The sequence below is a fragment of the Rhea pennata genome, chromosome 3, assembly GCF_028389875.1.
Source record: "Rhea pennata isolate bPtePen1 chromosome 3, bPtePen1.pri, whole genome shotgun sequence".
NCBI classification, from domain to species: Eukaryota; Metazoa; Chordata; class Aves; order Rheiformes; family Rheidae; genus Rhea; species Rhea pennata.
In genome coordinates this window covers 29,651,094-29,675,262 of record NC_084665.1, presented here as the reverse complement: position 1 = coordinate 29,675,262, position 24,169 = coordinate 29,651,094, and the positions used below count along the sequence as shown (strand labels likewise).

The 24,169-nt window shown below is 37.8% G+C and overlaps 1 protein-coding gene across 3 annotated transcripts in view; it reads left to right on the top strand.

The window, feature by feature from the left end:
- The window catches only part of THADA (THADA armadillo repeat containing), a 170,297-nt gene that overhangs the window by 118,431 nt on the left and 27,697 nt on the right, over window positions 1-24,169 (top strand). For 2 of the 3 annotated variants that reach the window (XM_062571896.1, XM_062571899.1), the window contains 6 exons: window positions 1,790-1,875; window positions 11,965-12,377; window positions 12,658-12,779; window positions 14,900-14,972; window positions 18,649-18,793; window positions 22,035-22,166. In XM_062571896.1, the coding sequence (XP_062427880.1) occupies window positions 1,790-1,875; window positions 11,965-12,377; window positions 12,658-12,779; window positions 14,900-14,972; window positions 18,649-18,793; window positions 22,035-22,166 (971 nt within the window). Of the gene's footprint in view, window positions 1-1,789; window positions 1,876-11,964; window positions 12,378-12,657; window positions 12,780-14,899; window positions 14,973-18,648; window positions 18,794-21,110; window positions 21,254-22,034; window positions 22,167-24,169 lie in introns of those variants that run through there. The other variant, XM_062571897.1, reaches the window with a different exon arrangement.

The following is a 24,169-nucleotide window of genomic DNA, read 5'->3' as shown; positions in this document are numbered from 1 at the left end:
ATCTCCTGTGGCTATTTTTGTCCATCTTAGAGATAACTACGAGAGACCTCTCAATTTTTGTCTGTCTGTCTTGGCTGACCTGCTTTGACTGGTCTGTTACTCTATTTTCTTGTGGGTTGAGCTTCCTAAACCTGCATCCATTCACACAAATCCGAGTATTTCTTGTTTTTTCTTGTTTTTATCTTTTTTTTTTCCCACACACACATCAGATTTGGTAACAACAGGAAGCCCAAGACACAGAAAAAAAGCTTTACTTAGTCAATGTGGACAGAAGTTAAATATTTCTAATCCAGCTTTTCAAAAATAGACCATATTAGAATGGTTTTGGCTTCTTGTGGTATCGGTTCTTACTGATGTACATCTTCACAGACAGGTTTTTAGCTCTCGTGCTTAAAGCAAACTATAAGAAGCAGGCATGAAGAAGCTTCAGGAAACTCATGTGTGCTTCACTAGTAAGAATATATCTAAAAACTGCCTTTTTTGCAAATTCCCTTCCCCTCAATAAAAAAGGAAAAAAGAGATTCTCGTAGCACTGTGGTTGACTATATGTTACATGGATGCATAACCTCGTAGCCCATAAAAGTAATCATGGGTAACTTACCCTTATCATGGAGTTTATCTGTGAAGGTTGAGGAGCGTTTCAGGTAACAGGGGTCCTTTTAAACCAGTTGTAGACTGGCTCCTCCATAGGCAAATCCAGCTGCAAGATTTCTACACAAAACCTTTTCATTTTCGTATCATGATCACAAACCTTTGTAAATTTGCAAAAGTTATTTTCCTGGAATTTTAAAGATGTTACAGAGTTGGGAATGTCTGTTGGAACGTATTTAATTAACGCATTTTTGAATGAGTTTCAAACGTAAAGATAAGCATACAAAGTAAGCGCTAGACAAAATAAAAATGAAGTATTGAACAGAATTAGTCATACTTCAAACTTGTACTGCTTGGTTCTCAGAAGTTTTGTTTTAGTACAAGTACCTTTGGACTCATATGATGAATTCCTGTGTTTTAAACTGGGTTTCCTGTTCACATATTAAGTTATGTTCCAGAGAGGGTTTTCCTGGCTGAAACATAGAGTGATAATATAAAGAAAAATGAAGGTGTTAACTTAATTTTACTTTTGTAATTGAAAAGAAAATGTTTATTGCTTGCATTTTGAGGGAACAGAGCAGGAGGTAGCTTATGACCAATGGATACATGTACACAAAATCCCTAATACTAAATTTCAGGAGGAAAAAAAAATTTTTTTAACTTGTTTTCTTCTGGAGTCTTCATTAAAACAATGGTAGAGGTACGGCCAGTAAAGGGATAGATACCTTTCATAGGGAATTGTTTTTTCTTACAAATTCTAAGACCTAAAATCTTATTTTTGTTATTGCAGTTAATTACACACATTATCCATAAACAAAATAAAGATGTACTAATTTCTAAGGCAAGCTGCTTCTTCCAATAATAATGAATCGTGTAAACTGGGAGTTGTGGAAATGGATGCAGGAAACTTGTTGTCATTCTGCTGTCACTCAGACTGTCATTCAGTCTGGACCAGGATATAAAGCTTAGGTAACTTAGCCTTATTCTTTTGCCTGTGCAGCTTGATTTTAGCAGTAGTTGATCTTTGTTAATAGACTAAGTAGACTTAAAAATGGACAAAACAGACTTAAGATAGTCCAGTTTTTTATATAGCAATGAACATTTGCATTGATGCATTTTTCCAAGTTGATATGCTTTACTGGTTGTGTCTGAGCACAGGTTTTATAAGGATTTCATCTTTAGTAACTTCGTTTTCCAGGCCAAATCCTTGCTTGGTAACCCGAGCTGCCTATATCGATGTCCTTGTGATACTGAGTACTCACCTGGGGAAATTTCAAAGACCAGGTAAGTCAAATATACTGCTGTATAAATCAGATTAAATTTTTGTGGGGAAATTTCTGAGCTGTGTTGAATCTGGAGAAACAATAATACATTACCTGTCTCACAGTATCTGCTGAATGCCGTAGTCCTTTGGGTGTTTCAGCTGCTTTATATAAATGGGACCTATATTCTGCAATCTGTAGAGCTAGTTCTGGAGACTGTTGATGAGACGAATGAGATACCGTTCCCTGTCAGAGGCTGAAACTTGATTTTTGCAATATTCCTAATTACAGAACTGTATTAAAAAAAAAAAAAAAAAAAAAAGGTAATCTCCTCGAGTTTTCTAGAATGTTTTACTGGTGCAAGACTGTACAAACAGAATACTGCTACTCTCCCCTTTCCGATATTCTGCTTGGGAGAGGGATATGCCCAATGATGTTATACCATTGGTCTCATCTCATGTGGTACTGGCCACTGTTTGTGATGGACTGCATGCTTTGCAGGGAGGAACGAGCCTCCCTGTATGGAGCAGTTTCAAGATAGCGTACTTCTAGGGAGAACTTTTTTCCAGACTATTTAATGTTTGTTTTGGATGGACCCTGTCTACCATCTGTAATTCTCATGTTACAATATATATTTACTTACTTTTGTTCTTTGTACAAAATAAAAAGTTTTAAAATCCTGATAAGCCATTGGCCTTGGTGACAATCTTTAGCAATAAATGAGAAAGCATATAGCATATCCTTCATTTTTATTTGAATACTCTTTTGTTAAAGATAGCTCTTCTATGGAATAATAGTTCTTCTACATGTTTTTTATCATAACACTCTACCTCTGTTCCTCTTCTTTGTAGTATGAATCACCCTAGTCTTTCTGTGTTCTCTTTATATGAAGTTTTTTTCTTTGTTTTTGATGATTCTCATTGTTAATCCTTGAACTCTATTTTCATATTCCTTTTTATGACGGAAAAGCCAGTATTCCAGGTGATAGCTCCTCGTTTGTGTAGTCAGTGAGCATTATTTTGCCTTTACCAGTCTCTTTCCTATTTTTTCCACCTTTGGATTTTTGTCTGCTCTGACTGTTTTTTAAATAATTGCTGCATATTTGCAAAAGCCTTTACTGACTACTTCACACCAGGAAACTCCCAGTTTTTTGTAGTGTCCCTGACTAGTGAAAACCAGCCGTTGGACCTGAAGGACTGCAACATGCTGTGGCTGTATTACGGACCGTAGCAAATTCATTTATTTTTCAAAGCTTGTGTGGACTGCTCCAAACACAGGTGCTATGTGGTAAAAGAATTTCCGCAGAGAGAAAGCAGTTATTTTTATGGACTCTTTCTGCTCAGGAATAGTTCGTTAGCATTGTCTTGCTTACATTCCTGTATTTATTTAAAATGATATGTGGCAGACAATATATATCTGCTAAGAGTAGAAACTTAAAATGGAAATACGCTTTCAAAAACTTGAAGCTACGTTAGGGACAATGTAATATATGGAATGCAGAAGCCCTCCTGAAGTGAAGGAGTAGTATGTTTATATTAAATACAACCTGAGTGTCCCTAGACAGGTAAAAGAAAGGCTAAACTCAGCATTAAAAAATGAGTGTTTTGAGTCACATGTTTAAATGTTCTGTAAGGAATAGTTATTTACTGAAGCTTTGTACTTTTTTCTCAAATTAAATATCCTATTCATATATATATATATCTGTGGTTACGAGCCAATTTTTCTTTGTTTTAATCTTGATTTGTAAAGTTGTTTCAATGAATAAAGGGCGAAGGGCAGATCCAAATAAAACTGTTTCTTGATATGTTTATCTAAGAGGCCCCAGGAAGTGCTGTATATGAGCTCCAGGCCACAGGCTGAAACTGATTTTCATCAATGTAAATGGGAATGCAATGTAATGAGCCTGCAACTGGTTAAAATCAGACCACTTCTAATTGATTATGCCTGTCTAAAGGGGCTGCAATTACAAAGAGATTTTCAGAGTACAAACCTGCCTAGTCCTTTTCTATACTGCAGTTATTTTCTGTAAGTGATTTGCTGTCTTCAATTAATAAAATCTGTCTCCTAAAGTGCAGGACAGCCCTTAGGGATTTTACTTCACAAATTCAAATCAGTTTAAAATGTGGGATAAGGAAAGCAGGGAGTAATGGATACCAAAAACATCTTGTCCAACTAAAAATTTATTGCCACCCAAATGCTGATTATTTATCTTAAACAACCAAAAAGCTAGTCAGTCTGATTTGCTGCTTTGGACAGAAGTGTTGCCTGATTCCCATCACTGGAAAAATACCGATTGTTTTTCCTGAGTTGATACGTAAAATCTAGATCCTTTGCTCTAGCTCTTGGTAAGCCAGTGTCTTGTGTGCACAGACTGTAAATAATGCCAAGATAATATAAACTTACAAGAATATTTTTTATCCTTTTATCAGTTACCAAATACAATTGTAACAGAGAAGAAACTGAATCAAGAAAAAAAGAAAGTTAAAATACCTAACTAGAAACACTATTTTTGCCTTTATTGGGAGCAAATGAAAGTTCTTATCTGATCTAGGATTATTTGATGAGTTAATGACTACTTTCAGTATTAATTATGGTTAATAATACTATCTGGCACATTTGTTCCTATATACTTTTGATATATTGTGTTCAGAGTAATTTTTTTATTGACTTAAAATCATACGTGTCTGAGGCCTTTCCAGTCTATTTGGTAGAGCAATACATTTTTCTTCCAGATGATGTTCTGGCACTTGTGCCCTGCTAAAGAGCTGTTAAATTATTTCTCCAGACATAAAACAGCACTGAAGTAAGTGATGTAGGAGCAGAGCTTCACTGGAAGCCTGGAAGAAGCAGGAATCTAGTAGGAATCTTTGGAGGGAAAAAAATGCCTCAGAGTCCAGGTGAGAGTTACCAAACGTATGCCAGCTCAGGTGTATATATTAATTATTTCTAACTTCACAAGTCTGGATCAGTGGAGGCAGAAGGAAAGGTCTCTCAAGCTGCAGAATTACAGATCCACGTGACTACCTAAGGTTAAATGCTTTTCTGTGAGGCAGTCAGAGATGGGCTTTGCCAGACACAGAATATCAGACTATAGACAGGCTATACTTGGATATGGTGTTTTTATGGACAAAGTTGCTCTACTCAGTTGAACACATGAGCTTTGGAAGCTCACAGTCCTACTTGCTTTCAGATCTTCTTGTGGAAATGGGTGTCTGAAGCTAAGCAATAAGATGAGAGCTCCCATGGCTATCATCCAGCGGGACTGGCGACCCAGAGACCAGAGCATTAATGGCAGTGAAAGTCAGATCTGGAGTGCTCATCCTCTCTGTAACAGTTGAAGAATGCCTCAGTATAAGATGTTCAAAATTTCTTTCTTGCTGACTTTTTCAGAACAATTTTCTGATAGTACTCTGTCAGTTTAAGAAGGGAAAAATGGATTCAATCCAACTAAGACATACTTGACTACTAGTATACTTTACTACTAGTGTACTTGACTAAGCACATTTTACACAGGGTTACATTCAAAAACAGGCACTTGTCCATAAAGCATTATGTTGTATCCATAAAGCAAGTCAACATAGATTAAGTAAGATGTAGAAGTCAGGAAAAAGATGAAAGAAAAATTTGCTGAACATTATCCTCCTTCGCTCTTCTTTTGTCCTGTTTGTACGCTGTCAACCTCCTGGCTGGTTTTGCCTGTAATTGAGTATAGCATAGTCAAAATTAATGTTTGATGAGAAAGAAGAAGCCTTTACATTGGATGTCAAAATTTTGAATTTATGATTTATGAGAATAAACCAGGTGAAGTCTAGCCATACATTTTTTCTCTCTGCATTTGGAGGGGGGGGGCAGAATTTATAAAAGTCCTTAGGATTAACCAAACTACACTGTTGTCATCAGTGGGGAAAGAGTTACTCAGTGTTTAGACAACTATCTGTTCTTTTGTCCTTGTACTCCTTCTTTCATGTTTTCGCATATGAAGATATTTTGTGCTTTAAATAACATATATTGCAATACCATTCTCTTACTGAACTATATTTGTACTTTTTAAATTAAATGGTATAAAATATATCAGTAGAAATAGTATGCATTATCCAACTTCCAGATGCTTTGCAATAAAAGCACAATAGTTTTTTAAGTAGGAACCTCTTAAATGTTTTATCTGAATGACATAAGTGGCAGGAGTTTTAAAGAGCATTTGAAAGCTGAGTCCACATTTTTTCTGTATTCTACTTCTTACTCTTTCTTGTTCTGTAAAGAAACTAAGTGGTAACTAAAGTTAACTTTTCCTGCAGGCTAACTTAGAAACTGATAATGTTTAAAGAGTAAAAATTTGACAGAGATAAACAGGAAGGTTGGTTATTTTAATCATCCTTTAACTTCCTTTTCCTAAATCCCTAAGAAGTGTGGCCACATAATTACTGTGAATAAAACTTTTTCCACTTACTAATGCATGTTTTGATTATTTACTGTAACTAGTTTAACAAATTTCATCAATAATTGAAAGCAATTTTTGTTCATTATGTCACAAAATATATAAACTTGATGTGCAGATGTATGTATTGTGGCACTTGGTCAATGCCGTTATTTTGACTTAAGGTAAGTAAAGATTTAAAATATATTTATAGAACTGTCTGAATTGTCTGCACCTGCTGACATTAAATTAGGCAAATCAAAAGGAAATGCATTCAGTAAATTGAGGTTTACTTGTCCTCGAGTAGCTTAGCATTCTGGTCTAAAGGCTCATCAAAATGGTTTTCTTTTTTCTTTTACCCATATGTATTCAGAATGAGAAGATGCTTTAAATATGAACTCTACCTTATCATCCCAGTTTGTTTTGCTTTATAAGCATTAAGGTAAGAAAGAAGTAGCATTACTGTTTTACATAGGCAGAACTCTGGTACTAAGTGAGCGTATGCCCACATTATGTAGCTCACTGGTACTGCCAGCACATGAAGCTTTAGCAAGGTGTTTGGAGCCCCTTTTTTAAAACACTCAGTCTCTGCTTCCCGAGTTAATGAGCCCCCCCATCTGAAGCAGTCAGATAACACTGCTGGGGACAGAGTTGCCCAGAACAAAATTACCGCTATGAATCTGTGGCTTTACCAAGTAGTAGTGAAAGCAGAATAACTGCATCACTGCATGAAGGGTAGCAGCCAGCAGAATGACAAAGTTGAGGATGGAATCATTGGCGATTGCAGAGGTGAGAAGTGAATTGGGAATTGCACAGGCAATGAAATGCCAGCGGCAGATTAAGTGAGGGAGGTAGAGCGTTAAGGTGGCCAAAAGAAAGCAAAAAAGTGAGTGCAAGACTGTTAGACAAAGCAGACCCACAAAGACTGAAGGGAATTAATGTTGGAAAAAAAGGAGATGAAGGTGTGGAAAGCAGCTGGCACTCAAGGAAGCATAGGAGGCAGAAAGTGCACTTGTGGCACAGACATGGGAGGAAGAAAGTGAAGTGTTTTCAAACAGATCTGGAGGGCACTATATAAGGATCAGGGTTGCAGACAGGCAAAAAGTGGTCATGTTTTTCAGGGGAGCTTGGTATTGCTGGAATGCTGTGTTGCATAGGGAGTATGGAAAGATGTGAGAGAAAGTAAGCGACCCTAGAGAAGGGTAGAGTCACTCGTAGCTGTTAATGACAGCATTTAAGTTTACACCCACTTTAGAGGAGTGAGACAGCTCATCCTTCTGTGAACTACTGATTTCTGTTCACTTTGACTCCCCCCACCCCCCTTTAAAAACTTTCCATTATACTACACTAAATACAATGGGATGTTTCTGTCCTCGGCAGCGTATTATGAGTGGATTCAAGTGGTCCTTCATGTTTGTGGGTTTGGATTGTGTTGCAAGTACTGATACTTAGTCTCTGCTGCTGAAGATGTGTTGTGTGAATGTCTTTAAAAGAAAAGCCCTTCACACGATGTACGCTTGTTGCTACTGAGAGCTGTGAAGCTGACAGTAGTCTAGATGGCCAGTGCAAAATTACCTAATCCAACAGAAATACATAATCATACTCCCATACATCAGCTAGTAAGGAGGTGAAAGTTTTAAATACAGAAGGAACTCAAATGATTTCTGTCAGTTGCAAGCACATTGTAGAATCTGAGAGGAAGGACCAGCTGGACTGACAGTCAGCTGATAGCGTGTTAATTCCTGAACAGGGAAGATTTTCTCTCTTTACTATATATATCTATTTAGTCTGAGAACTGGCTCAATAGAATAGTGCTTATCTGCCTGTGCTCGGCAGCAAAGAAAAGACAGTAGAGTAACCACGGACGTTTCATAGTCGATCTCAGAGAGCCCGGGCTTGGAAACTGCCAAAGCTTTGAGGATGCTCCGTAGCTCAGGGATTTACCAGGTCTTGTAATTCTGTTCTGCTCCTTTTCCTTTTTCTTTTCAGGTGACTAAAGATTATTTATCTTCATGTAACTGACTGTGAACATCAGTTGGCCATAATATAAGAGAATAAATACAGGAGAATAAAATAAACCCCAAAAGACTAACCATCCCTGTCAAAATTGTTCATGTTTCACACTGTCGAGAAACTTTTGAAGATAACATAGTGAATGCAAGTTTTAAGTTAGAAATATGTTTTACCAAGTATTTGTTATCTCTGTTTGTGATGTGGATGTTACATACTATGTCAGCGTAAAGGGCAATAAGGGATTGAGCAAGGCTGCGAGGTGGTTATATACTGTGCTGAGGAGAACCAAATGGAAATGCAAGAAATGCCGCTTCCTAGAAAATAGCCTGAATTCTTCCTGTCCCAGAAAAATAAGACAATTGTAAGGAAATCAAAAACAAAAAATCCCCCTAAATCTTGGGAGCTTCTTCGCCCTTGTCATCGTCCAGGACAAGACTGACTGTTCTGTTTGCCAGTGTCCTTGTTTGGTCAGCCAAAATCGGCTCTTCCATTTTGCAACAGCAGGTTGTTCAAACTGTACAGTATTTTTGTTTGTAAATAAAAGTATGTCTTTACTATATCTTAACAACAGAGCCAGACATTTACTTTGGGAACTAGTACGGGTTTTTTTTTTTTTTTTTTTTTTTTTTGGTTTAGTCAGAATTTTTGATGTAGGCCAAAGAAAAGAGTTTACTTAAAGTTAGGTAGAAAAGAAAATATTTACATGAAAGCCAGGAAGGATTTCTTGATGATACAATTAAAAGCAGGATTATTTCCACTGCATTATAGTAAGATAGAGTTTTTCTTTTCCTTCTGTATTCACATGTGTGCAAGAGAGCATTGGAAAGCAGCACGGAGAACACAAGAAAGAGGAAGCTAGAAGGATTTGCTCTCTAGTACTCCAAGGCTAAGCAAATACACAGACAGAAAAAAGGGAGATTCATAGCAAAAGTATCATATCACAGCCTCTGCAAGCTGGTATTTCTAGGGCTGCAGTGTTTGTATGTGAAAATAGTATTCTCCTCGAAGATGAAGACGTTTATGGAATGAAGTTATGCTGGCCTTGCGGAATTCGAATGAAGGATCACTGAGCTAGATCTAAAACTTAGTACATGGCAAACTCCTGAAGGTAATGGAACGGTCATCACTATCTGTGATGCCAAAAGGTTTCAAGCTCTAGTGAAGTTGGCAATGCTGACACAAACAAACAAAAGGGAAAAAAAAAAAGCCCAATATTTCTCCCCCTCTTTCTCCACCTGTTAATGCCCCCCTTGCCTTACGCTGGAGATCTGCCCCCTTCCATCCCATAGGTCTTCATGTCACTACTTGCGCAAATGATACTTGTACCTCAGTTTAACGCAAAGTTAATTAGAAACAAACACTTCACTTGGAAATACAGACTGGATCTGAACAACTGATCTTGTGAAATCTTGCGTGGCTAAAATGCAGTTTAGGTCAGCATTTAAGAAACTGGAAGGATGGAGACCTCTAAAACTGAAGCCATTTCTCTTTTGGAACCAAGATGCTTAAATTTGAATCTTTTTCTTTCAGTTGGCTAGGATTATTTCGCTTGTAAAAGTGGTGTCTGTGGAGTCAGGCTGTGTAGTAACTGGGGCCCAAGGCCTAATCCTTTTCCAAGGCAATTAGACAGTTCAGAAATAAAAGAATTTTGGCAGCTGGATAGTTGTCATATGACATAGGCATTAATGCTAGTCTGTTATAATGCCAGTCTGTTTAAAGAGATTTTAGAAAATGTAGCAGTAAACTATACAGATTTACATGTCAAGAGGCAGAAAGCATCTATGTCATCCAGAGGATAGTTATTTGCTGCCGTGACAGGTTCTCAGTGGTACTGCAGGTTCTTTGACTACATCAAGCCAGTGCAGAAAAGAACCTGTAGTGCAAACACGTCTGATTGAACTAATGGGTTAGGTAATATGTCTGCATGTATTTAGATTTCTTTGAAAGTGCCAGATTTCTTTGAAACTTGTCCAAAATTACTCAGAAAATGAATCTGCCTTCTATACTATACAATATATGACTGTCAGGTTTCTATGTAAATGTCAGATGGTGATGGCTTTGAAAGAACTCAAGTATTAAAGGGCAGGATATTTAACTGGAAATAGAAGGATTAGGGAAATGTCCTGAAGGGCTACAAGAATGGGATAAAATAGCTATTCAATTTGTATTGTAACTTCATGTCAAATTCAACAATTTAATGTTATTGTTTTGACAGGCTTTTTGGTAATGCTTAGTGTTTAGATAATTAAGACCGAAGTTACGTGGTAATGAATTGTCGTCTTGTAGAAACTAGAGAAATCTAATAAAGTTGGCTTTAATCTTTTCTACCTTTAGTGCATTTTGAGATAAAACTTCCAAATTCCCTCATCACCAGTTGCAGCTTTGTTCTTCTCTTTACTTGAATTTTTCTTCAAGATTTTCCCTTATGTCTTTCTTTTATTGGAGTTTTGTAGGGTATAGCATTTTAATTTTCATGCAGTGCAAGCTGTACAAGCATCTGAACTAGGTAGAATCTTAGTTTCAGTATTACAAAATGATTTGTTCCTGTGTTGATGGAAAAAATGTTGAATTCAAGGAATGCGAGGATTTTACTCTGTGTGTTTGTGTGTGTGTGTGCGCGCGCACACACAGGAGAGGAAAATTTGCTTTTTATTTCTTTTTCACTTTGTGCCAATGTTGCCAACTTTGCTGGAGTCTGAAACTCTCTGGCACTGCAGATAGTGGTGACCTTCCCACGAACTCCTGGAGGTGGCCAGGTGCTAAAGAAGGTCTTCAGACTGTGCTATGCAACTTGGGATGGTTGGAAAAGTGTAAATGACTAAAATATGATACTTGATGTGCTGATACATGCAATGGATTAGAATGCAGTCCCTTTTCCCATAGCTATTCAAAGTTAATAGGCATAAAGAAAAGCATACTGGATTTTTAATTGGTAAATTCACAACAGATGGTGGATACAGGACAGATCTATTTATTAAGACAGTGCCACTTACAAAGTAAGCTTTTCTGACTAAAGCTATGCAAAGAGTGGGATTTTCAGAAACACTACAATGGCTCTGTCCTTGTTTGTGCTGATTTCAATTGCAGCTGGTAGGCCTGCAGACAGCACTTCTGCCAATCTGAGCTTTCATTTTAGCGCTATTCTATCAAGTTGATTGTACAATCAACTTGATTGTATTTAGTGCTTTTTGGCTTTTCTGGACTAACTACATTAATCATTTTGAACAACAAAGCATGTACAACTTGCAAGACTGTATTAGCTTGGTTTAAGAAAATACTTTGACATGCAGTTTTAGCTGGCAGAGTTGTACTGAATTATATCTTTTGAATTGTAGGTAATTGCTGTTTGTCATGGAGTAAGACCTGAAAGGCAATGTGCAAAGTACTGTAGCATTTTTCAAGTTGTCTGAAGCTTTCATTTCATCTATTGAATAATGTATACAGTTTGTCAAAAAGTTTGTCCTTATTTCTTTGTATTTAATTATGAATGCGTGACATCTAGAAAAATCATTTTGAAGTTCAGAATGAATTTAAAATGAAGACTAGCTTTGCTTTCATTTCATGTCTGAATTTACCTTCAAGGCCTTTTTCATACCCTAAGCTTTTCAAATTCAGAATCACATCCTCTCTAGAAAATTATGTGTCATGTGCTTGTTACTTTACTTACTTTCATTCTCATTTCAGGAACACAATTGTTTGGATTTTGGGAAGAGTTGAACACCATAATTTCAGAGTCTGAATTGATGACAGGTATTCCCTACTCATCTGCAGTACCAGGACTGACACAGTATCTTCAGAGCATCACCAAGCTTGTAATATCAATGCTGTCAGTGATTGCAGGTCCTGGCATCCAGAGCAGCAGTTCACCTCTTGCAGAGAAAATAGCCAAGCCATCATTGTCAGTAGCCAGGCTCCTTCACTGTGAGTTTCATGAAGTACGTCTGCTTGTCTTGGATGCAGTACTGCTTTGGTTAAAACAAATAAATTCCAAACAGATTACAGAAAAAGAAAGAGGTATGCTGTGCTTACTCTCTGACTTGGAAGATACTCTTCTCACAATTGCTTTGAAAGAGAGGAATCTCCAGTGTTTTTGCAAGGTAGGAGAATGCTATTTTATTCAGATTTGATGATTTCAAAAAATTAAATTCCTAACCTTTACATATTTGTGCATGATATATTTGTTTTTAATACTATGTGATTTTTTTTAACATTGAATAGGAGCTTTGCTATTGTCCTCTGAGATGTTCTTGTTTAAAAACTTCCACTTTCTTTTTTTAGCACTGTCAGAACCTTTGTAGTTGGCTTTAAGTCAGTGCTTTATTAATCTCAAATGTACACGCTCATGATGAGATTGTTCTTTTTGAATGCTGTATGCAGGTGCTGGAAGTTCTTTATAACATGGATCTCAATAGTGTGCTTCCAAAGACTGAATGCTCTATAAAAATGAATCCAAATGAACTCTTAATCTGGAGTTTGAATGTTGTAGATATCTCCAACAGGTATGGTCTGTTACTGGATTATTAAAATACTATTTTAAATATTTTTAAATATTAAAATGTTAATTTGTTGTTTTGAGACATTCTTGTTGATATAAATCCGTATTTCAGAAAACTGAGTTTGGCTTATTTTGAAAAAGGAGATCTTGAAAACTATTTTTGGGATAAATCTGGATCTGAATTATTTAAAGACCTTCGAGTTACAGTGGCAGGCACCCCATAAATCTCCAGTGATATATTCTTGAAGTAATAAGTTACTGTAGCTGTCAGATGATAGCTGGTGCTCTTCTTGATACAGCTCTTCTTGAATGGTAATTGGGAAACACCACAGTACACAGAGCTGATAATCCAAGCATACATTAAGTCACTGTAAATCTCTCATCCTTTCTCTTCTGGTTTATCTACGAAGATTTGTAGAAAGAGTGATGGATCTGATTTTACTTGTTAGATTAGTAGAAATAGTTACCCTCAAAAAAAAAAAAAAAAAAGCCTGGAATAGTTCTTCATAAGATTACTTGAATTCAGGTTTTGCTTCCTGTGTGCTGTGGGCTGTCTAGCAAGCATTAGAGGCTTGAATTTAAGTACATGGTATATGCTGTCCTGTAGACTGAACGCATACGGTGAGTGCTGATGTTGCTCATTTTTCACATTACCTGGGTGCGAGTCTGAATCCAAGACCAGCTTGAAGCAAGCTCTGTGTGCACAAGAGAAGAAAACTCAGACTTAACCAGGTCTGACAACATAGTCTGCACACCACTCTGCAGTCTGACTAGACAGGGCTGGCTCTGTCAGGTCTGGTTGTGCCTGCTCTAGCTGTTACAATACACACCTACTATCACAGCATGCTATAGGCAGCATGAGCAGGTGATCCAGAGTCCGCTCTTCAATTCAAAGCTGAGATTTACAGGTGCCTGAAGCTTGGACTGTCTTCACATGGTGGGGATTCTGCAGGCTGAGCCACAGATCCTATGAAAGGCTCTAGGACACAGACAAGTGGAGAAGGGCTAGGATGTGCTTCAGCCCATTGCACAGTGTGTGCTCAGTGCAACACCAGAGGCATTTCTTTTGTCTAAGAAAATCTTGTACCTGAGAAAAGATTCTGTCTCCAGCTTTTTCCTCTCCTGAACTTGTAGTATATATGTCGGACAGATTGGTCTGTTCTTGGGTAGTATAGGACCTCTTTGACCATGCCCCCAGACAACCTAAGGTTATTGGAGTGGCCCCCCAACCCTAAATCTTCAGGTTCCAATTTAGGCAAAAGGACATCCTCCAAGGAGTTCAAAGATAAGGGGAGTTTACGGATTAATGCTCTATTATGAAATCCATCATGACAAGAGATTTGCTTTCATCCTGGCCCTATATCGAATTTTTCTTACCTTCTGTTCCTAGATAGCAGTTGATACAGTTTACATTATGCAGGCATATATTTGTTTTTGCATCTATATAACTGTTACTATTTGTTTTGAAACAACACTCTTTAATCAGAATGCTTCTGTTAAGTCAGCTGAAAGTGCTGCTGATGATGTAGAGTTTCTTTCTGGAATGAAGCAGGGTACATGCAGTAAAAAACACTGACTGGTGCTGTTGAAGATGGAAACAGTTGAAGTAGTAGCCTTTTTGCTGAGGTGTTGCCATTTCCCTGCCCCAAGCTCTGTACCTCAGGAGCTGAGGTGCTAGATACCATCCCCTTAGGGCCTGCGGGCAGACTGGTCGCTCAGGAGTTGGTGGCTGATGTATTCTGACACTAGGAACATCTTTCTCTAGAAGAGAAATACCAGGAACATAAGACTGCTTTGAAGAGATGCTTATGGTTATCACTTAAAATGTTTGGTTTGTTTGACCTGGGTTGTATTTACTAATGTATGTTTTTCTATATTGCAAAAAAAAAAAAAAAAAACAAACAAAAAAAAAAACACATGAAAGAGGTGAAAGTAAGAGTATTACTTCACTTCTGTATTAACTGAAAACTTAAAGTTGAGATCTATAAAAACTCTTGAGTGCTTTACTTGCAAAATAACTATTGGTGATAATGAAGAGTGATTAAAAGCTGTTTGGTTTTCTTCTAGAGATGAAATGGCAGAAATAACTGCTTTTTTGATACATTCTTTATCTTACTTTCTCAGTCCTGAAATTCAAAGCATAGCTCTCAAATTTGCCTCAAAGTTGGTTGTCCATCTTCTACAGAATCATCAACAGGTAAGAGAAATGGAGCTTCTTGACAGTTTTGTAATTACAGAGTTTTTAGTTTTTGGTTTCCTTCAGATACGTGCCTCATGCTTTTGCTTTTTTGTTTCATTGCATCTTTTCCGGTGGTCCGTCTCCCTGTCTGAATTCACTGCCACATGCTGAAATGAAAACTATGTCAGTATCATTTCAGGATATTTCTTTCAGAGTAATTTCAAGTTTAATGCGTCAGCAAGTTTTTCTGATGAATTCATTTTGATTTCTGATAGCATCCAGAATAGTCACTACACTGTGGAAACAAGAATGTCCACAGTGATTAACACATGTATTGAATCCATTCTGTGTATTAAAGTACAACTTTTTTTGTGGTTTCTTATAGCTAGAGAGCTAGTATGAGACCTAGATCTAAGGGGGAGACAGGAAGTTGAAGCCGTGGTTGGGTATAGTTCCCATCCTCCTTGTGTGCAGTACAACTTTGTTCAGTTTGAAGCTGAAATCTCTGCCTGGACTCATCAGCCTGTCATCTGCTTGGAGTTTGTCATTTAATTTCCTCTTGTAATTTGTTTTTAAAATTCTAGAATAAATACAATAACCCTTATAAAATTCAAGGCTGCAGGTTTTCTATTCCTGCTTATATACTATTTAATTTAAATTAAAGTATGCACAAATTACTGGCTTGAATTTCTTTTGTTTTTAGAATGTTGGTCTACAAGACTCCATATATACGTAAATATTTATATATATGCCTAGACCACTGCTAGTCCAGCTTTTAATATCTATAAAACTTCTATTTTTTATGCTTTGTGCTTTCAAAGATATAAAGAATACCTTATGGATATTTAAAAATAGACAAAATGCTCATAATCAATTTGAAAATAAAGATTTTATTGCTTACATAGCTTCTTGTCAGTCACTGAGAATCACAGCAGAATCAGTTTACACTGTATGTTAATAATCTTCTGTCTCATTAAAAAAAAGAAAAGGGAAGCCACAGGATTGTACAGATGAATTGGAAAAATTAACTATAATATTTTTGTTTAAGAAAGGCAGAATGCAAGAATTTCAAGTCATAAAAAAATGAAATAAACATTAAACCTGGTTTCACAAATACGAACTTAGAATATGTTACTACCATAAAGTTTTTTGTTAATTTGCAAAGAAGAATTAATGGAAAAAATGCTGACACAATCCTAGCTGTAGTAGTGCTACAACTTCCTGTAATAAACTGTGTAAATTGTGGGAGACTTAAGACATCTGTATGGGGAGGGCTTCCCACTTCATAAAAGATCAGATATAGCAGGAGATTTTTACATCTGAGTTCTTTCTTTGGGTTTGCATTCAGATTTTTACTTTTACCTTTCAGAAGAGAAACAATACCTTCTGCAGAAAAGTTCTGCCTTTTGAGGTAGTCCGTGTGTCCACTCAAAATTTGAGTAATTGCCCTCGGTAACCTCTCAGAAGAGGAGATTGTTTTTAATCTGCTGCAGTATGCTCTGGATCCATCCCTTTGTACAATGCTGGTATATGTGGACGTGAGTGGAAGAGTGTCACCACAGCCTTGCTTCCTCTTAACCACTTAGAAGGAGGCAGAGTACTAAGGAGGTTTCACTCATCCATGGTTCAGCTGATCCCCCGTATACTTTATTGCCCTTAACTAGACCCCCCTTTTCACTGCTTCTCTTCTTTGCCTTCTTTGGTTGTTCTGTTTTTCATTTTCTTTAATTAAAAAAGTAATTTTAAAAAGAAAAATGAATAATTTGCACGTACCTCAAGTGTCTCCAGGTTTAACCTCTGGTACTGTTTGTACGGGAGGTGCCAATCTGTTTTTCCTCCGGAGTTTCCTTCCAATTGGTCTTGGTCACTATTGCTTGTGACCATGCCTCCTACAGTTTGCACATTCTGTTTTCTAACCTGCGCTTGAACTTCCTGTTCTCTGGTAGACCTGCCACCCTGCTGAACGTGGTGTGCACTGGGGGCTCCAGCTCTGTGTGCGGAAAGAATGACAATTCCATCTGCAGAGACTTCTAAGGAAAGGAGTTTGCTGCTTTTATCAGACTGGTTACAGAGACCCTGAATTTGACTTCCACACCAGCAGTACAAAGGCCGGTGTATGTCTATGATTGTACAACGGGGTTTCCTCAGAACTATTTTGCTGTCATGCGTCTGCATATTCCTCAGCTCCCCCTCCCCCTCCAGAAAGCCCCAGATTTATTCAGATCTGTTTTGCCTATCTGTTGTTGCATAGAAATCTTGCTATACTTCACCTTTTTGAAGCCTAGTAAATTTGATACTTGGTACTAGGACAAACTTGGTGTAGGTACTTGGACATTTCACAGCCTGGATGCTGGATAGTTCTCATGGTTAGAGCTAAATGATGCTCTCATTCATAAGAAGGTTTCTCATGCGTATAATCGCTTGACTATATGATATGGATTTCTGTCCTGAGGTTTGAATCAATCTGCATGTCCTTGTGGATGTCTACCACAACAGGGCACCTGTTGTTTTAGAACGGTTGCTTGGACTAACGGAGATTTTGTCTCAACCGTATTAAATGTCTGCTGGGCAGCGTGGTTCCTGCCTGATACTCTATTAAATAAAGATTCCTGGGAGTTTTTTTTTTTTTTTTTTTCTTCCCTTGTCTCTTCCTTGTCTCTTATGGGAGTTGGGTTCCTCCTCCCAGTGATGGCCCAGTTAGGAAGATCAGAGCTAGCAAGTCTTGGGAGCACCGTTTGATTTGCTGACAAAATGCTGTTTCTTTCCACAAAAATGGCCTTTCTGGTAGTCATCACTACACACAGGAGAGAGTTGGAGCTGTGGCCCATCATTTCTAAGTAGTATTTTCCCCAGCATGTTTCTCTGAGAACTAAGTATTTTCTGAAGGTGGAAACTGAGTTTTACTTTTGAACCAGGAGATTTCTCTTTCATGTTCCTATTTCTAATTCTTCAGCTTTCTGGACAGAGTCCTTGTCATGTGTCAGCCAACATGGATATGCCTTAGGTGATTTGAACACAAATACTATAGGAGCCCAAGTTATCTCAGCAGACTCATTAAAAAAAAAAAAAAAAAAAAAATAGTTGTCCATCCCCAGTATCTGCAGAGGAGACAGATGGAGCTGCTTTCACGTCTTTGCAAAGTATTTTATCATTGCCAGAATGGCTAAGACTGATGCTACAGTTCATATAATCTGAGTTGGTGTTTCAGATACATACATGTATATGTGTAGGATATTTCTGGGAATTGCTTCGAGATTGAAAAAAATATCACTGGAAGAGAGGTTTCTTATCCTTTTTTTGTTTGTTTTTGAGAGAAGTAGTCTATATGTGCGTTCAGCTCCTATCTGCTCTCCTTTTTGTTATGGTCCAGTATCTGTCTTTGGCTTGTACGTTGAGAACTGTGTTGAGGGCACAAGGATGTGCTTTGACTTGTATGGTTATGGGTGAATCTGGTGCGAATGGACAGGGACAGAGAATTCCCTATGAATACTGTTGTGGTTTAAGAAAATCTCTGATTTTAACTACTTGTGACATGGTCAGACAGCTTTGGATTGGACACTTGGGACTCACCACCTTGGAAAGATCTGTGCATGCTGACGAGCAGCATTTCTTCAGCAATCCGTAGTTTAATATGAAGGCAACCGCTAATACTGGATTGTACAGCATACTTCTCTTGTATATTCTGTGCTTTCAGATTTCAGAAGTAGTCCTGAAAAAATGGGTTCAACTGATAGTTTATTCTTGTGGAGATGAGCAACAGACAGAGATGCTGTTAGCAGCTGCTGAAGTACTTAAAAATATAACATCATCCTTTCTGATCAGTGAGAAACTCATTCTTGGTAAGTAGTTTGAATACTGTTCATTTTCTGATTCTATTTAGATTACATCCAGTAATTAATAGTTTAAAAATTTATATATATTTTATATATATATATATAGACACACACACAAACTGTCAAAATATAATTGTATCAGACAGGGTGTTTTGAAAATTTCTATACGATTTAATATACTAAACATACAGACTGATTTATGGTATAGAAAGCCCTTGCACAGAGCCTCTTGCAATAACTGCAGATGGGGAACATTCTGAGATACTGGCTTGGTTAGGTCTCTAGGCCACTATACATTACTGTATGAATTTACAAGCTTGCAGTGGCACTGATGTGGACTTCTGAAATACTCTACTGGTGATGAGGATATGCTTTTCATTTAACACTGTGACCATAGCAAAATTCTGGTGGCTGAATGGTGAAATAAAAAAAATCAATCTAGAAGGGAGAAACACCTGGAAAACACCCCAAAAAACTGACACAGCCTTATTCAACAATACATTGCTGACCTTGAGGCAAAGCTAGGTGAAATTCTCTGGTCTGTTGTGCAGAAGGGCATATTTCCATCTCTCCCCTGCCTTTTTTTGGTCTTCCATGAATATAGATTAAGGGAAGTTCTGTGATTGAAGGGCCAGGAGATATCTAATTGCAAAATCGTTTGGTGGTAGATGATAAAGAAATTATTTTGTATGCCAGGGTGAGACAGTAGACTTTACTTCTGATTTCTGTGATGTTTTATTCCATAATAAATGCTTTTGGTCTGAGTTCACCTCTATAGATTGGATACATATTTTTCTTTTGTCAAGAAGTATTTTAGTATTTCTTAAAGCTGTAGATGGTAGTGTTTTAAAATGTCAACTATTTGTTTGAGATGCATCTTTTAAAAGGTACTGATAACATTTAACAGGGCTAAATCTATTATATCATGTAGATGTACTATTAAATATTTGTAATACTGTGGTACCTCTGGAAATCTTGGCCTCTAGAATCTAGTTAAAGCTCTTAGACAGATGTTACCATTTGATATCATAGAATCACAGAATGATTGAGGTTGGAAGGGACTTCTGGAGATCCTGTCCAACTCCCCTGCTCAAGCAGGGTCACCTAGAGCATGTTGCACAGGATAATGTCCAGGTGGGTTTTGAATATCTCCTAAGATCAAATGAAGACTGTAGAGGTGTTGGAATGAGGGAATCCCAAATGCTGAACTTCCTGTCTCTCACTGTTTGGAAATGGTCCATATCTGATAGAGAACAGAATATTCCTTTTTGATCTTGTAGAACAATTTTTAGTTTCTGGGGCAGATGTGAAGTTCTGAAACCAGAAATGGCAGCAATTTGGTTCCTGCTTAAAGTCTAACCAGGAGTGAAGCCCCCAAAGTCTCAGTGCGTGAGCCATCTGAATTAGCTCTTTGCCCCCAGAACTGGACCTGGGGAAGAAAGAGTTCAAAAACAAGGTGCAGAATTAAATATCTATACTACCTGGAATTGTCAGTCTGGAGTTCTTCACAGCTGTGAAACTGTTAAGTACTGCAATGAAAAGTTTATCAAATCAACTTGCAGTGATATAAAAACCAGAATTATGCACTTAAATGAGATGTTTATGCACACATAAACATTTTTGACATGTATGCATCATTCCATATCAGCTAGCTTGGCCATATATTCTTTAAAGCAGAAATTAAAAAAAAAAAAAAAAAAAAAGTTTGAGTTGGAAGTGAGGTCATTCCAATATGAAATGGTAATCAATCCAATAAATTTCTTTGCAGTTCATTTATAAAAGGGGAAGCATCAGTGCAGGTCAGTGAGTTCTGGATTCCCTCATCTTTCCTTGCTGTTGCTTGAGGATTCAGAAAAAAAATCTTTCTGGAAAATCCATTTGCAGTTCTTTCTCTGTCCTGGGGATGTGGTAGAAACGTGTCTAGTTAGGGAAGCTGGCCATTGTATCTAGAAAGGAATAATTGTTCTGGTCTAGCTGTGCCAACATAACATTATTACGTGGGTGCATTGTGCTAGACAAAAAAAAAAAAAAAAAAAAAAAAAAAAAAAAAAAAAAAAAAGGCAGCTTCTTTCTGAAACGATTACACTCTGTGCTACTCCTAAATGGGGAAGTTATATGAAATATGGGAATGCTGCTTCTACCTGTATTGTAAAGCCTCAATTCATTTTGCCCAGGCAATGAAGTAGGTTTGTTTGGCTAGAGTTGTGGTACAAATCTCTGAGACACCTATTGATAACGCAGTTGAAGAAACGCAGTTTAGCAGCCACTTCATAGTTCTCTATGATCACCAGAAAGTAATATCTAACAATTGCCTCTAAATGAGATGTTCCAGTGGTTTCCCTCAGTGACGATGTTTGCTGAAAGCTGTGAAGTCAGACCACTTGAGCAGTACTGCCAGCAAGCCTGTGAGTACAGCCTTGTGACTTCAGCATTTCAACTAGTTGTCCTTAGATAACCTGAAATGAGGCAAGGGTTTGCAGGCTTTGTATGCCTTGTAATATGGCAGCCTGAAGTACCACTGGGGTGGTACGTGGAGTCCACCTCTGTGGGATTTACAAGATGAATGCCTCCACCTTGGCAATGATCCCTGATTAATCTTTATTTGTATGCAAAGCCTGGCCTCCTTCCAAGAGGTAGCAGGAGTAAGAGTAGGAGGGCATGTCAAAGGGTGGTGGGAGAAACAGCTGACAGAACATACAGGGCAGATTCTAGTGGATGAGGAGAAGTAGGAGGAAGGTGGGTAGAGAAAGAGAGATGGCATCATTTGCCATTTTCTGCAGGGAATGGCATCGGTGGCCAGTACTACTGACAGTAACTGAACAAAATTTGCTTTGGCAGTCGCACTCTAGGCAGACTGCAACAGTAAATCCATGATGACGGTGAGTCAGTGGACCTTCAGCAGCAAAACTTCTGCTGCCCAGCAGGAGCTCTGCAATGCTAGAAACTGGAAAATTCAGAGCATCCAAGACATAAAGTTGAACTCAGATTCAGAGCTGCCCATCCTCTTACCAGTTACCCACTACATAAACCAGACTGAATCAACCACCTAGATAAAGTTTGCACATGTGCAGAAAACATGTCGGTCATGTTCCCACTTGTCTTCCCAGTGCATTGCCAATACATTTCTCCTTGCCCCCGTTTTAATGTTTCACAGAGTTTGTCATTTTTAGGTGCAAAACCAGAGCTCTGTAACTTTTTTGAATGCATATAAGAAATAGAATTCTTAATTTTCTCCATAAATATCTAGGTCTGTCTGATACACTTGCTATGTGGAAATGTGTGGTTCTACTGCTACAGAACGAGGATTTGGTAATAAGGGATACTGCTGCTGAGGTTATACAAATGGCACAGTCCCAAAGGAGGAGCACTAAAGGAACAGGTATGTTAACTTTTTTTTTTTTTTTTTTTAATAACTTTAGATATTACTGAATACTTGAGAAACAAAAATATTTCTGTTCTCATCACAAAACTGTTGCTAACTGTAAAATGATTCATTGCATTTCTTACAAACACATATTGTGGAAGATAACAGAAAATCATGAGATTTTACACCCACTGTGTTTTAATATTTTTTTTTTTTTTGCTGTTCTCAGCATAACTTGCATATGGTTACATGACTACATAAAAAGACAACAGTATTCAGCCTTATGGTTCTTGCTGTGATGAGTCAACTATTGCATGAAGAGTAATTTTGAAAAAATTTTAATACCAATTTTGGTCTAATATAATACAATAGAAGACGCTATTTGAATCCAGGGTCATTATCATAGCCTGATCACAGTGAGATAGGAATCTGAGAAACAGTATTCAGCTCATTGATTCATTTTTAGATGTTGAAATCCATTTAGATCTAGATCAACCAACACAATTCTCGGCACACCCACAATGTGCTTTCGAGGATGTGGGCTTTTGTGTCTCTGTGCCCTAGTTTTCTCAACCCTATTAATTTTAAAATAACCATAAAATGTGAGTAGGCTTCACTAATTAATGTGTTTTGCTTTGAGAAGCTTTGCTGAGACATTCTTCCACGTGTTGTGAATAAATTAGAATTTGCTAGCGTGCTAATCTCTCTGATGGTCCCTGCCAGTCTGTGGCACTCAGCAATGGGTTGCCTCCACCGACCCATATGTTAACTGATAGAAATCACTTGGCCATCTCCATGTAAACTTAAGCTACACTCTTGACAGAGCAACTCCATGGATTATAGAAAAAAGGGAGAAGGAGCAGCACATATTTGTCATTACTGTGAATGCAAATAGCCATGAATGTGTTCATACGGCAGGTGTGCTTTCTGAGCCGATGCTATTTGAGCCTAATTCTGTGGGGTAGGAGAAGGCAAAAGGAGGGATGTGTTCAGGAAGACTTTCATGTGCCTGTTGATTCTCACAGCTCTGATTCCAGCGCTCTTACCACAGCTCTAGCAAGTTACTTAGTCCCCGCTACAGTTCTCTTGAGTGCCAAGAGGCTCTGTGCGCATGTGCCTGTAGGCAGTTTCGTTCAGGATACTATTCAGGTCCCTGACGTTGGATGTTGAGGCCAAAGACTCAAATGTCGCCAGAGGAGGCTTCCTCTGGAAGTCGTGCAGTGCTGGATTTTCTCTCTGGCTCTTGTATTTCATCTCTTTCTTTGTTGTGTCCTTATGCCAAGGAATATTCCTGTATAACTGCGTTATATGCTGAGGGCTCTGTGCTACTAATTCTTACTGAGTTTGCATCAACCCTTGCTGTTACAATTTGTCACTTTGTAAAGCAGAGGTGAATAGAGTTGAGGAAGTAGTGTCATAATTGGCTTTCATTTCCCATGTTCCTAGTTAAAATAGGAGCTCACCACCCCAGACCTATGTTAACCCCTTAGTTATATGTGTCCCTTCCTGTTCTTTGACTTAAACTGCTTTTCATGAAGTCAGTGTCGTTTGTCTGTGAATAGTAGGAAATGCTACTTCTAAAAAGGAAGAAGCCAGTTTCTTTCCTTCTCCATTTTACATTTTTATTATTGTTCCTTCATCTGTCCTTTTCCTTCCCTCACTAAGCTCTTTCTACTTCTGTGTTTTGTTTTGCTTTCCAGCTTTTCGGGGAGGAAGACAAGGAGTTTGCCCTTGTGGCTTTCATTTGCAACCAGAGTAATAATAGAATTATCTTTGGATGTTGTTTGGTATTTTCATTTATCCCCACTTTTTCTCCGGTGCATGTGAGAATGTGCAATATGCTTGTCTTGGATTTTCTTCGCAGTCATTTCATGGATCACCAATGCTCTACACTGGCAATTTTTAAATAAGATTCAAAATGCTACTTATTTTTCCTTGATTTTCATACTGTGAAAGCCTCTACTTTTTCATTGCAACGCTGTTTTAAAACACCTAAGTAGATACACTGGAATTCATAA